Genomic DNA, 17,688 nt, shown 5'->3' on the forward strand with positions numbered 1-17,688 from the left:
AAAAAGAATGTGTGTAAGCATTCTAAGAGATACCCCGTATGAGTCTCCCACTCTGCACTTCTGCTCACAAGGACTGTGCTGAGTCACCAGCTCCAGTCCCCAAACTCCAGCTTCTGAGAAACTCTCAGTGATCCTTTAAATGAACAAGCCAGGATTGCCAGTTAGGCCAGTTGCCAGCCATCCAAAACTACTATACCGAGAGTCACCAAGGGGAGTTTGGGGAGTTTTGGATATTGAAGAAACACATCATAAATCCCACTGCTCTTGGCCATGATCCAAAAACCAGATATCCCACTGGTCATCTGTCCAGCTATAAATCAGCTCTCTCCACACTCATCAAGGAAAGAACACCTTCCCCATTTCAGACTAATGTTATTAACAATGTGATTCTCCGATTTAATCATCTTATTTTCTAGAGCATCATTGTTCAATAGAAGTATGAAATCTGCATGTGCAATCTTAAATTTACTAGTAACCATATTAATAACAGTAAAAAAAAAGTAAAATTAATTTTAGTAACAAATATTATTTACCCCAAATATGCAAAATATTACTACTTTAACGTGTAATCAGCATACAGAATTGAAGTGTTTTGCATTCTATCTCTGTACTCTTTGAAATCTAGTGTATATTACAGCACATCTTAATGTGGAATAGCTACATTTCAAGGGATCAATAGCCATGTGTGAGTGGTGCCTGTCATATTACGCAGCCCACTCTTGAGTGAGCCCATAGCTGCTGTGTAGCAACAAATGTGTTCTACATTCTAAGTGGCATTCTACTTCCCTAATTAGAAACTAGGGAAGCGCTTGTTTTTTGACAGCGATCCTCACTTATTTGTTAATGCATCTCATTTATCCATTCATTTATTCTTTCAATAAACATTTATTGAGCACCTCCTCAGTACCGGAGATTAAATACTAGAAATATATTGCTCTTGGAAAACTCATGAAAATGATATATAAACTAAACACATACGATGAGTGCTGATAAAGGCCTGCATAGTATGATGTAGAAATAGAAGTGATGAGTATGTTTTAGGTGAAGGCTATAGGAAGATTTCACAAATTCAGGCTGGGTGAACTTGGTCTTAAAGGATCAGTGGGGAGTTATAAGAACAGAACAAGGTTATTTTAGTCAGAAGGTACACAGACATAATCAAAAGCAAGGTATTTTTGGAAAACCGCTAGTTTAATATGACCAGTATTTAAAATTCCTTTGAGCGAGTAGCCAGAAACTAATAACTGCATACAGAGGCGAAAATATACATCATAGTATGCTAAAGAGTTTGGACTTCGTGAAGGGAGACCTAGGAAATGATTTCACAGTGAGAAACATAAAATTTACATTTGGAAATACATTTGGTAGTGCATCAGATGAGCCAGGAGTAGAAAAGAGAAGCCAATTAGGATGCTAATGTCAACAATAAATAAGAAGGACTTCAAATATGACTATAAATGGAAAACAGTGGACATAAAGGAATAAAATTCTGGAGTTAGAATCAACAGGACTTTGATTGTGTCTGAGTAGTTTTGGGGATGTGAGAAATAGGGAAGACATAAGAGACATGAAGAAAGCACATGTTACATGGAGGTTTATATGATTTATTGTCAAGTTTTATATTTAACCAGATCTTTTCAGTGATCTATCAAAGTCGTTCACAGGTAGTTGAAAGAGTAAATACAAGTTTTTCTACTGAGGTGACTTAGCAGTTAAGAAGTCAGATGACAGTGGTGAAATCCAGTGATCCTCTAAATGTCCTTTAGTTATATGAGCTTTATAAAATCTTAGCTAGTGCCTTATTACTTGATTTGACTTAGAAAATGGTTAGTCTAGGATTATCAGTTCAGTCATTCAGTCGTGTCCGACTCTTTGCAATACCATGGACTGCAGCACACCAGGCTTCCCTGTCCCTCACCAGCTCCTGGAGCTTGCTCAAACTCATGTCCATCAAGTGGGTGATGCTATCCAACCATCTCATCCTCTGTTGTCCCCTTCTCCTCCTGCCTTCAGTCTTTCCCAGCATCAGGATAATAGATGAATAATCTAGAATGTGAGCAACAAATAGTGACATAATTTTAAAAATCTGAGTTAAAAAAAAAGATCAGAGTATGCAAATCAAAAGGACTCACTAATTTCCAAGCAGGATTAGTGAAGAAAGATCACTATAAAAACAGCAGCATTTTTACTTACAAAGATAATGAAACTACTGTTAACATCCATGCAGGGGGTGGACAGAAAGTATATAAAGAATTAAAAAAAGACTGGCTTTACATTTTATTGTAAGTATAAATATTGGACACAATAAACCAGTAACAAAAGTCTATATTGAGCAAGACAAAAGTCAAGAATTTCGTACCTGGCTAGGTTTTATGCAAGATATATAAGCTGAAACTTAAGAAGGCTCACTAATTATTCCACCCAACGCCTGCCCTTTTTCAAGATTGTTCCAGCCACTGAAAGATTGGTGGTGAATATTAAAATAGATTAAATTGAGTGATATCTGAATAATTGTTTTGCTTCATAAAATAAAATGCATACAAAGTATTTTTTTAATGTAAAAATTTTACCTATAATCTCAAATTATATCAATTTGCCACTCCTATTAGAACTTTGAGTGGTAGAGGAAGGCTGAAGGTCTGATGGTAGTCTTCTTCAGAACAAACTTTTAAATTCTTCACTGAAAGGTCATATATCTCTAAACAGATTGAAATAGAGGTTGAAATTCTTAGTTTGTTCCTTGTACAACATGAGAGACTAGTTTTCAGATTTAAGACTCCTTTTTCCCACACCTTTTTTTATTTTCTCATTCTCTCTCCCACCTCAAAAATCCAGCCTCCCCTGGCAGTCCTTTCCAGCCTCTTGATCTGATGTTCTCTGCTTAACTCTCTCACTAGTCACTTGTTGGTTCTAATAAATTAGGATGCAAGAGGCTCAGGGTTCCATTGCAATATTATTTCCTGCATAAAGAGGGGAAGAGATGTTTCTCTAGGATCTTAAGGCAGGAGTATATGCTCTAATACCAGTTGACTGGTGTGTATTTATGAAAATGTAATGTAATAAAGGTGAATTTCACATTAGTGGGGAAGGCTCTGGTGGTTCAGTGAGAATGCTGGCAGTTGTTTTTGTTGTTTAGTTGCTAAGTTGTGCCTGACTCTTCTGTAATCCCCATGGACTATAGCCCTCCAGGTTTCTCTGTCCATGCCATTTCTCAGGTAAGAATGCTGGAATGGGTTGGGATGCATCCATCTTCCCGACCTAGGGACTGAACCCACATCTCCTGCATTGCAGATGGTTTATTTACCACTGAGCCACCTGGGACACCAGTGCTGGCAGACGCACAACTGTATCACAGCTCATTACATTATATACTTTAAACACTTGGTCTTTATTGTCTGGCAATTATAGGTCAATAGAACTACACAAATAGTGCTGAAACTATTAGAGAAAAAAAATCTTACCTATACCAAAGTATACTTCAGAAAATTAATGTAATAAATGAAACTATAAAGCATTTACAAGAAAATGCTTCCCAAAGTTGTAATGATATTTGTGTGGGAAGAACTTCCTAACCATGAAACCACAGAAGTAGTGACAAAAAAAGACAGTTTTTCATACACATAAACATACATACATATGTCATTGTAGATAAACAGGATCATATAATACCAGCCTCTTCTCCATAAACCTTACTCTACATCAGCAGCCCCTTCCCCTTTCCTGCCTCACCGGATAAGCTATGTCAAAAATCTTGCAGATGTTCTTCCAAAATACATATATTTCTAAAATCATACATATTTATAGGCATATATAAGAGCATATGAGATTTTTTTGGTCATTGTTTTACATAAAAATAGAATTATATTCTTTCTTGCATCTTTTCTTAATGCTCTGTACTTGAGGAAAATCCCTGCTTTCATCTGGCATAGCTCTTAATTCCTTTATTTTAATGCTTGTGTATCAACCAGTTGTTTGTCTCACAATTCTTCATAATTTATTCAGCCATGCCTAATTGATGGATCACTACAAATTAGGCTGTAGTGATAAATTTGAAACTTTCAAATAAAGCTTCAAATTTGAAACTGTATTTTCAATTTCAGATCACTACAAATTATGCTGCCTTTACCTTTCTTGTACATATTCAGTAGGAATTGATCCTTTTATTCCTATGGAATAAATGCTTAAGAATAGAATTGCTGCTCCTGAAAATTGACTAGTTTTATATATTTCTATTTTTCATAAATGCTCTCAGCCTGCTTTTCAAAGAAACTGTACCCTTTGCATTTTTACCAGCCATTTTATCTCCGTTCCATTGTTCTTGCCAGCAGTAGTATTATAGCTTATTTTACTTTCTGCAGTGGTAAAAACTGCATTTTACCACTTTCTTACTTTTCTTACTTTTTTACTTTTCTTACTTTTTTTTTTTTTTTTAACTTCGAATTTGCTCAGGGTCTCAGAGTTTGCCAGAGATGAATGACAGGGGCCTTTTCCTTTCCCAGGTCTTTCCTGGGCATGCACACTGCCTTAAGTACAGCCTGGAGTATGTCTAGTTCTTAAGGATTTTTTTTTTTAATTCCTGCCCAGCCTCTTATTTGCCTCAACTAAAACCACAGCCTTAGGCAGGCACCATATTGCCAGCAGATTACTGTTATTTCTGTGATGCCTGGAGATAGGGCTTTTGGTCTCCCTGAGCGGATGTCTGTTGTGTCAAATGAAATTGCCGCAACATCTTGGGATTAGAGTTTTTCAGGAAGCTGCAATTGGGGATAATATACAGATTGGGCTCTAGGGAAACTGGTTTTAATGGAACTGCAAATAAACTTCAGTCCTATCTCTTGGCTGATGCTATTGCCTTTTTAATAGCACCATGCCACGGAGCTAAGGAGCATAGGGGATGGAAATAGCCCTTCATCAAAACATCTTGGGCCTGCCCCCCACCCCAGGTCTTAACAAGGTTCAGTCATTTCCATTGAGTAGACTGTGTTGTGCTCATTTTGTGGCTTCAGTTAGTTGGCAGAGTTCTGAAGTGATTACCCTTAGTTATTTTGCTAGTATTTCAATTTTACTAAGTGAGTGAGTTCACAGAGGTCTCACTTGATCACTCCGGAAATCATCTCCTGTTTAGTTTCTTTAGCAGTTCATAAGCATTGAGTCCGCTGTGTGAACTTTAAGGTCATTTTGTCAAAATTCAAGTAAAGCTGTTAGAATTCTTAATTCCATTAAATTTATAATGTAGTTTTGGAAGAGTGCCATTTTAGGATTTTAAGTTTTCTTAAATGGAAGCCTGATTAGGACTGATAGACTCGATTATTTAAATGTACACTTCTGTGCAATTTTTTTGGAATTCACAAGTGACACTAGGAAAAGTGGTTGCAACATATGGACACAGTGTTAATGAATTTTTAATGTTAAATTTATTTTTAAATATAAAGAAGATAACGTATAACCATGGGTAAAAGATATAAGCTATTTTTAAAGAGGAAATACAGATGACTAGAAAGCCAAAGAATTTTCAAAGAGATTAAACAATACAATTAGCAAATCAGAAAAAAATAATAGCATTGTTCAGGAAAGGTGGGACAAAGTACTCACATACTTTCTTCATCCTTTCTGGAATACAGATCTAACTAAATAATTTTTTTTCTCAGAATTAATCCTAAAGAAAAATCATTAATTTATTCACTTATCAAATTGTTGTTGAGTGTCCACTCTATGCCAAACAATGTCACCATGGATACGTAAACAAAAAACACATACACACTTAAAAATCTTTACTTTCGTGGAGTTTACATTCTTGTTGGTGAGGCAAACAGCAAACAAAAGAAAATTAAAAATATGTTAGAATGAGCTACTTCCTGGGAGGAAAAAGCTGGGAAAGAGGATAAGAAGTGTTGGGTTAGCAGTGTGTGTTTGGGACCTTCACTAATAACATAATGGTGACACTGATTAATCTCTAAGAAACAGGAATTAGTATGTCATATTTTCTTTTAACTTTTTCTGAATTAATACAGTGAACATTTAATACAGTGAACATTTAAAACTTGATAATAGAAATCAACCTTTTTAAAAATAATCAATTCTTTAACAGTATGAGTTTGACACATTTTACAAAGATTGGTTTATTTTAGCAGTCTCTTGGACAATACAATGGATGGATTTTACTTTAAGAGAGTAAACATAATTGACTTTATTAGCAGAGGGATTAATTTTGCAGCCTGTCACTTTGGGTGAAAATATGATTTAGACCTATTTTCCTCAAATAAGCTATATTAAAACTTGAATTCATTTAGCAAATTGAAATCCTATTTTCCATATCTTTAAAACATTGCAAACACTGAATTTCTCTTACTAGAACTTTGTCACAAATGTTGTTGACAGGTTATTCATTTTATTTACTTTTTAGCACTGGATTTCAAACACTAAATTGATCATTTAAAATATTTTATATTAAATACTTCTTTCAAAATCACTTTAAAATATTTCATGATGGATTTAATTATATTTCATTTAATAAACTGTCAATGTATAAGAATTTAGAGTAACTTAGAATTTTAGAAATTTAATGCAGAAAACTGTATTTTAGGAAAACAGTTAAAGGATGGGAAGAAGCCAGAACCATGCAAACCTATCCTCAAGGTGGAATTCAAAACGACTAGATCTGGGTAAGATTTTATTTCATTGACAATATTCATTGTATACAGTTACTGAAATAGCACTGAAGACTGTCATTACTTTTAAAAGCTTTTACAATGGTCCAGCAAGTTTTTAAATTTTATTCTTGCTTTATTTAACAAAATAACTAAAATTGGCAATTTCAGGATAAAATATTTCATGTATTCTTTGTCTTTAGTAGTTTTACAGTATATCTTGGAAAGCTTGAATTACTTTTCTTGTCAAACTTCATATGTTCTGTTAGTCTTCAATAACCGTTTATCCACTAGGGAAAATTGTGGAATAAGCAATGAAGAAAAAAACTTAAAATTTAACCTGTTAATGCAATATGTTTTAATTATGAAAATTATATGCATTCTTCACAAATTAAATATTATTTTAAGAATATCTGGCAATTTCAATAATAAGTAAGCTTAGTATTAAAGGAAGAGTGTCAGTTGTATTTGAATGGATTAATTGACACTGTGACTCAGGGATAAGATTTATATGGCTTTTACAGTTTACATATCTTACACATAGTTTTTTGTATATCTGTGTATGTGCATGTTCAGTCTGTCTGACTCTTTGTGACCCCATGGACTGTAGGCCCACAGACTTCTCTGTCCATGGAATCTTCCAGGATACTGGAGTGGGATACTGCCACTTTTACAGGATACTGCCAGGGAATCGTCCTCCTGGAGATCTTCCCAACTCAGGGATCAAACCTGCCAAATGTTATATTTTAAAATATAATAATGAAAACAAATAAACATTTCTTTGAAAATTCTAACCTCTAAAGGAGACCCTTTATGTTCAAGTTTTCTAGGAAAAGTGTGTGGTTTTATTTACTAGAACTGTGTAAGAGTGAATTTAGGTAGTGTATATAGTGCAGTGGTTCTCAAACTGTGACCCCTGGAGCAACAGGGGGCTGTAGTCTTGGATGCTGAGTCGCTTCGGTGGTGTCTGACTCTGTGTGACCCCATAGATGGCAGCCTACCGTCCTAAGATTCTCCAGGCAAGAACACTGGAGTGGGTTGCCATTGCCTTCTCCAGTCTTGGAAGAGAACTCATTAGAAATGTACATTATCACAATTTACCCCAGACCTCTGAATCACAAAATCTGTGTTGTGTGGGTGGAGCTCCACAGTTAGTGTGGGTGGAACCCGGCAGGTGGTGTGGGTGGAGCCCCGCAGTTGGTGTGGGTGGAACCCGGCAAGTGTTGTGGGTGGAGCCCTGCAGTGCTGTGGGTGGAGCCCAGCAGTTGGTTCTCACTAGACTGCAGGATGCACACTTAAGTTTAGAAGCACTTGGACATTTTTTTCATATGCCAGTTTAGAACCACTGGTTATTATAACTGGCTTGCTTTTCTTTTTAATCTGTTCTTTTCTCAGTCTAATTCAAGTCAACCTTTTTTATCAAGAGTTCTGTTCAGTCACTCAGTCTTGTCCGACTCTTAGCAACCCCATGGACTGCAGCACGTGAGGCTTCCCTGTCCATCACCAACTCCCAGAGTTTACTCAAACTCATATTCATCTAGTCATTGATGCCACCCAACCGTCTCATCCTCTGTCATCCCCTCTCCTCTCTCCTTCAATCTTTCCCAGCATCAAGGACTTTTCAAATGAGTCAGTTCTTCGCATCAGGTGGCCAAAGTATTGGAATTTCAGCTTCAGCATTGGTCTTTCCAATGAATATTCAGGACTGATCTCCTTTAGGATGGACTGGTTGTATCTCCTTTCAGTCCAAGGGACTCTCAAGCATCTTCTCCAACACCACAGTTCAAAAGCATCAATTCTTCAGTGCTTACCTTTCTTTATAGTCCAACTCTCACATCCATACATGACTACTGGAAAAACCATAGCTTTGACTAGATGGACCTTTGTCGACAAAATGTCTCTGCTTTTTAAAATGCTGTGTAGGTTGGTCATAGCTTTCCTTCCAAGGAGCAAGTGTCTTTTAATTTCATGGCTGCAGTCACCATCTGTGGTGATTTTGGAGCCCCAAAAAGTAAAGTCTCCCACTGTTTCCATTGTTTCCCCATCTATTTCCCATGAAGTGATGGAACTGGTTGCCATGATCTTAGTTTTCTGAACACTGAATTTTAAGCCAGCTTTTTCACTCTCCTCTTTCACTTTCGTCAAGAGTCTCTTTAGTTCTTCTTCGCTTTCTGCCTTAAGGGTGGTGTCATCTGCGTATCTGAGGTTATTGATATTTCTCCTGGCAATCTTGATTCCAGCTTGTGGTTTATCCATCCTGGCATTTCTCATGATGTACTCTGCATATAAGTTAAATAAGCAGGGTGACAATATATAGCCTTGATGTGTTCCTTTCCCAATTTGAAACAAGTTTGTTCTTCCATGTCCAGTTCTAACTGTAGCTTCTTACCTGCATACAGATTTCTAGAAGGTAGGTCAGGTGGTCTGGTATTCCCATCTCCTGAAGAATGTTCCACAGTTTGTTGTGATCCACACAGTCAAAGGCTTTGGTGTAGTCAATAAAGCAGAAGTAGATGTTTTTCTGGAACAGTTGCTTTTTCGATGATCCAGTGGATGTTGGCAATTTGATCTCTGGTTCCTCTGACTTTTCTAAAACCAGCTTGAACATCAGGAAGTTCATGGTTAATGTACTGTAAAGGCCTGGCCTAGAAAATTTTGAGCATTACTTTCCTAGTGTGTGAGATGAGTGCATTTGTGTCGTAGTTTGAGCATTCTTTGACATTGCCTTTCTTTGGGATTGAAATGAAAACTGACCTTTTCCAGTCCTGTGATCACTGCTGAGTTTTCCAGATTTACTGGCATATTGAGTGTGGCACTTTCACAGCATTATCTTTTAGAATTTGAAATAGCCCAGCTGGAATTCCATCACCTCCACTAGCTTTGTTCATAGTGATGCTTCCTCAGGCCCACTTGACTTCACATTCCAGGATTCTAGGTGAGTGATCACACCATTGTGGTTATCCCAGTCATGAAGATCTTTTTTGTATAGTTTGCCTATGTATTCTTGCCACCTCTTCTAAATGTCTTCTTATGTTAGGTCCATACCATTTCTGTCCTTTATTGTGCCTATCTTTGCATGAAATGTTCCTTTGATATCTCTGCTTTTCTTGAAGCGATCTCTAGTCTTTCCATTCAATTGTTTTCCTCTATTTCTTTGCATTTTCTCAGAGTAGGATGAAGAATCTTAAGATTGCTGTTATTTCTCCTTGATCCTCTTTAGCCTTCCTCTGGGACCCAGAACATGTATTGTGCTCAGACAAAAGGTTGAGTGACCTCCAAGAGGAATAGCATCTGTTTAATTAACTCTGACATCCCTCACTGTGTGACCTTTGGCACTGAGTTCTTTGACTTCTTTGTGCTGGTTTCCTCATTTAGGACATAGATGAGATAATAGGTCTAAGGTTTGTTGTAATGAATTGAGTGAGATGATCATGTTTTCAAAACATTACACACAGTGCCTGGCATATCATAAATTTTCTATGAGGGGTTGCCCTTATTTTTATGGGAAACCTCCTACCACAGGTTGCCTTTTTTTTTTTTTTTGCTGTATTTGTCTTGTGGCAAAAGTATGTGAATAGATAACATGACAGCGAAAGAGGGTGGGGTGGGGAACCAGGAAAAAAAAAAAAACCCTGTGCTTGTAATACAAAGGAAAATGAATTGTCTAAACATTTAAACTAACAGTGCTGCTTGTTCTCTGAATTGTCTAATCATATTAACAGCTGTGGTTTGGCAACAGAGGCAGACATCCTGGGAAGCTTTTTCTCTTTGTGTGTTCTACCTGTTTTCATGTTCATTCCTATATATCGGGAGTATTTGTAAGTTCTTGATTTCTTCAGGATGGCAGGGATAATTCTCCTTTCTTAGGATCAGAAACATAAAGCAGTCTGACTCTTTTATATGCATTCATGGTGGTGGTTTAGTTGCTAAGTCATGTCTAACTCTTTGCAACCCTATAGACTATACCTCTTTAATCTCTTCTGTCCATGGGATTTCCCAGGCATGAATACTGGAGTGGTTGCCGTTTCCTTCTCTGGGGAATCTTCCCAACCCAAGGATCAAGCTCAGGTGTCACGCATTACAGGTGCCACCAGTATGGATTTGTAAGTGCTGTTAATACAAGATAAATCAGTAGGGTAGCCATCTGGTAACAGTTCTCTCCAGCTTTCCAGTATCTTTTTCCACCTGGGATAAAATTTTCAGTAAATTAAATGAGCTCTTTCCTTAACTCCGTGACTTGTTTCCTTGTGATAGCTCCCCAGAATTCCAGTATGTAGCCAACATTGAGAACTGCTGCACGGAGAGAAGGCTCGCCTCATTTAAGCAAGCTGGGCAGCAGTCAGCCTTTCCTGTTCCTGGCGAGTGTCTTGGGCAGGTGCCCACAGAATATGTTCTGTCAGTTTATGTTGGAAAATCACCAGATTTTGTTAGAAGGGCTGTCCTCCCCTGCTCAGGATCTACCGCATCATCTTCTCTTTACCTGGAAATAATTTGGGGCTGAAAGATTCCCTCACGCCCTCTGTAACTCCGCACAGACGTCACTGCTTTCCAGGCTGGCTTGGCCGTGCGGACTGGATCGCGTCTGCTAGTAATTACTCCAAAATCATGCTGTATTTTTGTCGTTAATAATGAACTTATTTACTTGACGCACGCCTTTCCCATTAAATATTGAGCTTGATGAAAACACGGGACATACCTATCTCAATTTTAATTGTCCAGGCACAGCACTATTGAATATAAGGAAGTAGACAGGTGTATAGAAAAGTGCAGCCATGAAGAATTAGCTGTTACCTATTAACGATAAGAGCTAGCTGTTACTTTTAAAGGTAAACTCTGACAGAAAAATGAGTGATGTTGTATGCCTTCTATTTTCTAGTAAAGCATATATTACTCCAGGAGAGACAAGATTTTTCCCTTACATAGAGAACAGTGACAATTTAATTAACATAACATTTTAATAGCACTTTTATTAAAGACATGCAGCTGTTCTTTACAGGGCTTCCCTGATGGCGGTAAAGCATCTGCCCGCAATGCGGGAGACCTGGGTTCAATTCCTGGGTCAGGAAAGTCCCCTGGAGAAGGAAATGGCAAGTCCACTCCAGCACTCTTGCCTGGAAAATCCCATGGATGGAGGAGCCTCATAGGCTACAGTCCATGGGGTCACAAAGAGTCGGACACGACTGAGCGACTTCACTTCACTTCACTTTATTAAAGACATGCAGCTGTTCTTTACATGTGCTGTGCTTAGTTGCTCAGTTGTGTCCAACTCTTTGTGACCCTGTGGACTGTAGCTTTCCAGGCTCCTCTGTCCATGGGAATTCTCCAGCAGGAATACTGGAGTGGGTTGCCATACCCACCTCCAAGGGACCTTCCCAACCTAGGGATCGAACCTAGGTCTCCCACACTGAGGTGGATTCCTTACTGTGAACCACTGCCCTTGACCAGTTCTTAATAAAATTTCAGAAATTAAATGGTAAGTCAACTCTGTTGAAGTTATTTCTTTGAAAATCTAATGTGATTCAGGTGTGAAGTCATGCAGCCAGTGGTGCTTGACCAGTGAGTGTGAGTGAGCGAGCTCTTGAGCCAGACTTCCTGGGTCCAAATCTGGCTTCGGCTCCCCACTGGTGTGCAGTCATCAGCTAGGTTTCCTGTGCTTGTCTTTCTCTGTAAGATGGGAATAATGGTAGTATGTATGGCAGAATTGTTGTGAAGATTAGAGACTTCCCTGGCAGCAGAGTGGTTAGTACTTGCCTGCCAAAGCAAGGCATGTGGATTCAACCCCTGGCCAAGGAGCTGACATCCCGCATGCATTGTGGCCAAAAAAGCAAAACATAAAACAGAAGCAATATTGTGACAAATCAATAAATAGTTTTAAAATAATTAAAATAAATTTTTAAAAAATTTATGAAGACTCAACAATATATATAAAGCACCATTCATAGTACCACCAGGTTGCGGGGAAGCCTCTCGTTAGGGAACCTAAAAGTGAATATTACCACAGTCAAATGTGGCAGTTACATTTGGAGAAGCACATCTAAGAGATTCATTGAATCCCTTTTGTCATAACACATGCTGTGACCAGCCTTTTGTGTACGGGGTCAGACAGTAAATACTTTAGGCTTTACAAATTGTTTACGTCTCTTGCAGTTATTCAGCTCTGCCACCGTAGTCCCAAAGAAGCTCTGGACACTCATAAATGAATGAATGAAGAAGTGTTACAGTAAAACTTCACAGACTTGAAAATTTGAATTTTCATAAAATAATTTTCACAAAATTAAAAATTTTCACATAATTTTCAAAAACTATCATTATTACTTTGTGTGATTTTTTTCAACTTTTAAAAAACATAAAAACCATTCTTAGTTTGCATGCCATACAAAAACAGGCAGTGGGTCATGGTTTGATGACCCTTGATAAGCACACATACACACACATGAAATATTTGTTAACCTTTAAGGAAAAGTTGGGATTTTGTGTTTGATTATTCCCTTACTCCATTCCTCACTCCCATTCCTGGTTCCAGAATGTGTTTTGTAGATATGGTGATTTAATTTACTGAGTGCACTAAAACCTATAGGTCAATTACCTATATAATATAAAAGACCAGATTATAATAAAAACTCAGGATACGCTGGTGATATTCTGGTTCTAAAAATATCTAAAGATCTATTTTGGTAACTCCCACAAACTTGATACCACTGAGTCCCACTACTAACAAGGCTGTCCTTCTAATGAGAGAATCCTAACTTTGAGAAGTCCCAAAACAAACTCCTTGTACATGACGTAATTTCTCCAGAACATGGGCTCACTTTTTATGATTTTTAATCCTTCCAAACTTTTTTTTTTTTGGCTGGAAATTGATTTTATTATTAATAAGTCACATGATACAAAAGGATAAGGATATTCAAGTGGAACTTAGGAAAAGGGCAGGCAGAAAAAGTTAAGGCACAGTGGAGGCATCGAAAACTGGAAAAAGAGGGTGCAGAATCAAAACAAGCAATTTGTGCGCACACACACACCCCCCTCACCCCTCAAGCCCTCAGCCCATCAGATAAGAAGTCACCTAGCATTAAAACAGTGCGTGGGACCAGATAACCCGAGGTCTGGGAGCCAGTGAGGACTCTAGGAGAGATTAGGTTGTTCTTAAATAACTTAAATAATCTATTAACACTCATATGGGGTTTACTATGTATGTGCTGCCCAACACTGTTCTAAGTGCATTACACATATGTATTTAATCTCAGCAACTACCCTGTGAGGTAGGTATTATCTTACAGTTGACGAAACTAGAGCAGAGAGGTTGAGTAACTCGCTCAAGATTATAGCTGAAAAAACCCAGAATTAAGTCAGTACTCTTAACGATACTTGACTGCTGCCTACTCTGTTTGCATTAATGGCCAACCCCAACAATCATGCTTTACAGATAGATTGAACATTGAGCACAATGTTTTGGGATCCAGGTTTGGTAATAGTCTTTCAGTTTAGTACAGTCGCTCAGTTGTGTCCGACTCTTTGTGACCCCAGGAACTGCATCACACCAAACCACAGTTCAGAAGCATCAAATCCTCAGGGCTCAGCTGTCTTTATAGTCCAGCTCTCAATCCATACATGACTACTGGAAAAACCATAGCCGTAACTAGATGGACCTTTGTTGACAAAGTAATGTCTCTGCTTTTTAATATGCTGTGTAGGTTGGTCATAACTTTCCTTCCAAGGAGTAAGCATCTTTTAATTTCGTGGCTGCAATCACCATCTGCAGTGATTTTGGAGCCCCCCAAAATAAAGTCAGCCACTGTTTCCAATGATTCCCTTTCTATTTCCCATGAAGTTATGGGACCAGATGCCATGATCTTCGTTTTCTGAATGTTGAGCTTTAAGCCAACTTTTTCACTTTCCTCTTTCACTTTCATCAAGAGGCTCTTTAGTGCTTCTTCACTTTCTGCCATAAGGATGGTGTCATCTGCATGTCTGAGGTGATTGATATTTCTCCCAGCAATCTTGATTCCAGCTTGTGCTTCTTCCAGCCCAGCGTTTCTCATGATGTATCTGCACATAAGTTAAATAAGCAGGGTGACAATATACAGCCTTGACGTACTCCTTTGGAACCAGTCTGAGTTCCATGTCCAGTTCTAACTGTTGTTTCCTGACCTGCATACAGGTTTCTCAAGAGGCAGGTCAGGTGGCCTGGTATTCCCATCTCTTTCAGAATTTTCCACAGTTTATTGTGATCCACAAAGTCAAAGGCTTTGGCATAGTCAATAAAGATGTTTTTCTGGAACTCTCTTGCTTTTTCCATGATCCAGCGGATGTTGGCAATTTGATCTCTGGTTCCTCTGCCTTTTCTAAAACCAGCTTGAACATCTGGAAGTTCACGGTTCATGTATTGCTGAAGTCTGGCTTGGAGAATTTTGATCATTACTTTACTATTATGTGAGATGAGTGCAATTGTGCAATAGTTTGAACATTCTTTGGCATTGCCTTTCTTTGGGATTAGAATGAAAACTGACCTTTTCCAGTCCTGTGGCCACTGCTGAGTTTTCCAAATTTGCTGACATATTGAATGCAACACTTTCACAGCATCGTCTTTCAGGATTTGAAATAGCTCAACTGGAATTCCATCACCTCCACTAACTGTTTGTAGTGATGCTTCCTAAGGCCCACTTGACTTCACATTCCAGGATGCCTGGCTCTAGCTGAGTGATCACACCATCATGATTATCTGGGTCATGAAGGTCTCTTTTGTACAGTTCTTCTGTGTATTCTTCCCTGGTGGCTCAGAGGATAAAGTGTCTGCTTGCAATTTGGGAGACCTGGGTTCGATCCCTGCATCAGGGAGATTCCCTGGAGAAGGAAATGGGAACCCACTGCAGTATCTTGCCTGGAAAATCCCATGGATGGCGGAGCCTGGTGGGCTACAGTCCATGGGGTCACAAAGAGTCGGACACTACTGAGCGACTTCACTTTCACTTTCTGTGTGTTCTTGCCACCTCTTCTTAATATCTTCTGCTTCTGTTAGGTCCCTACAATTTCTGTCCTTTATTTAGCCCATCTTTGCATGAAATGTTCCCTTGGTATCTCTAATTTTCTTGAGATCTCTAGTCTTTCCCATTCTGTTGTTTCCCTCTATTTCTTTGCGTTGATCACTGAGAAAGGCTTTCTACTCTCTCCTTGCTATTTTTTGGAACTCTGCATTCGAATGGGTATATCTTTCCTTTTCTCCTTTGCTTTTCACTTCCCTTCTTTTCACAGCTATTTGTAAGGCCTCCTCAGACAGCCACTTTGCTTTTTTGCGTTTCTTTTCCATGGGGATGATCTTGATTCGTGTTTCCTATACAATGTCACTAACCTCCGTCTATAGTTCATCAGGCATTCTGTCTATCAGATCTGGTTCCTTAAATCTATTTCTCACTTCCACTGGATAGTCACAAGGGATTTGATTTAGGTCATACCTGAATGTTCTAGTGGTTTCTTCCACTTTCTTCAATTTAAGTCTGAATTTGGCAACAAGGAGTTCATGATCTGAGCCACAGTCAGCTCCCGGTCTTTTTTTTGCTGACTGTATAGAACTTCTCCATCTTTGGCTGCAAAGGATATAATCAGTCTGATTTTGGCATTGTCCATCTGGTGGTGTCCATGTGTAGAGTCCTCTCTTGTGTTGTTGGAAGAGGGTGTTTTCTATGACCAGTGCCTTCTCTTGGCAGAACTCTATTAGCGTTTGCCTGGCTTCATTCTGTACTCCAAGGCCAAATTTGCCTGTTACTCCAGGTGTTTCTTGACTTCCTACTTTTGGGATCCAGTCCCCTTTAATGAAAAGGACATCTTTTGGGGGTGTTAGTTCTAGAAGTTCTTGTAGGTCTTCGTAAAACTGTTCAACTTCAGCTTCTTCAGCATTACTGCTCAGGACATAGACTTTGATTACAGTAATATTGAATGGTTTGCCTTGGAAATGAACAGAGATCATTATGTCATTTTTGAGATTGCATCCATGTACTGTATTTTGGATTCTTTTGTTGACTATGATGGCTACTCCATTTCTCCTAAGGGATTCCTGCCCGCAGTAATAGATATAATGGTCTTCTGAGTTAAATTCACCCATTCCAGTCCATTTGAGTTCGCTGAACCCTAGAATGTCCATGTTCACTCTTGCCATCTCCTGTTTGACCACTTCCAATTTGCCTTGATTCATGGACCTGACATTCCAGGTTCCTATGCAGTATTGCTCTTTACAGCATCGAACCTTGCTTCTATCACCAGTCCCATCCACAACTGGGTATTGTTTTTGCTTTGGCTCCATCCCTTCATTCTTTCTGGAGTTATTTCTCCACTGATCTCCAGTAGCATATTGGGCACCTACCGACCTGGGGCATTCATCTTTCAGTGTCCTATCATTTTGCCTTTTCATACTGTTCAATAGTCTTTACATTTTTTTAAAATATTTACATCAATGAATGCATCGTCTTAGTTACTCATTCGTAGAGCCCCTGCTTTTCTCTGAACTCTTGCCACCCAAGCACTATTCAGCAGATGTTCCCTATTCATTCTCTCTTCTCCACTTCAGTTCTTGCTAAGCATAGCAACGAGAAGAGAAACTCATTTGAATAGCACACCCTCATTCCAAATCAAAAGGAGTTTCCTTTTGTCTTCTTCAGTCGCTCAGTTGTGTCCATCTCTTTGCGACCCCATGGACCATGGACTGCAGCATGCCATGCTTCCCTGTCCTTCACCATCTCCTGGAGCTTGCTCAAACTCATGTCGATTGAGTCAGTGATACTATCCAACCATGTCGTTCTCTGTCATCCCCTTCTCCTCCTGCCTTCAGTCTTTCCCTGCATCACAGTATTTTCTAATGAGTCGGCTCTTCACATCAGGTGACCAAAGTATTGGAGCTTCAGCTTCAACATCAGTTCTTCTAATGAATATTCAGGACTGATTTCCTTTAGGACTGACTGGTTGGATCTCCTTGCAGTCCAAGGGGTGCCTAAGAGTCTTCTCCAACAAACAGTTCAAAAGCACCAATTCTTCGGTACTCAGACTTCCTTAT

General features: G+C 38.7%; 1 protein-coding gene across 6 annotated transcripts in view; it reads left to right on the forward strand.

Moving 5' to 3' along the window:
- The window catches only part of STXBP5 (syntaxin binding protein 5), a 206,972-nt gene that overhangs the window by 108,252 nt on the left and 81,032 nt on the right, over positions 1-17,688 (forward strand). For all 6 annotated transcript variants that reach the window (XM_069598647.1, XM_069598648.1, XM_069598643.1 and 3 more), the window contains one exon: positions 6,584-6,662. In XM_069598647.1, coding sequence (XP_069454748.1) covers positions 6,584-6,662 — 79 coding nt within the window. The remainder of the gene's footprint in view (positions 1-6,583; positions 6,663-17,688) is intronic.

The sequence above is a fragment of the Ovis canadensis genome, chromosome 8 (genome assembly GCF_042477335.2).
Source record: "Ovis canadensis isolate MfBH-ARS-UI-01 breed Bighorn chromosome 8, ARS-UI_OviCan_v2, whole genome shotgun sequence".
In the NCBI taxonomy this organism is placed as follows: domain Eukaryota; kingdom Metazoa; phylum Chordata; class Mammalia; order Artiodactyla; family Bovidae; genus Ovis; species Ovis canadensis.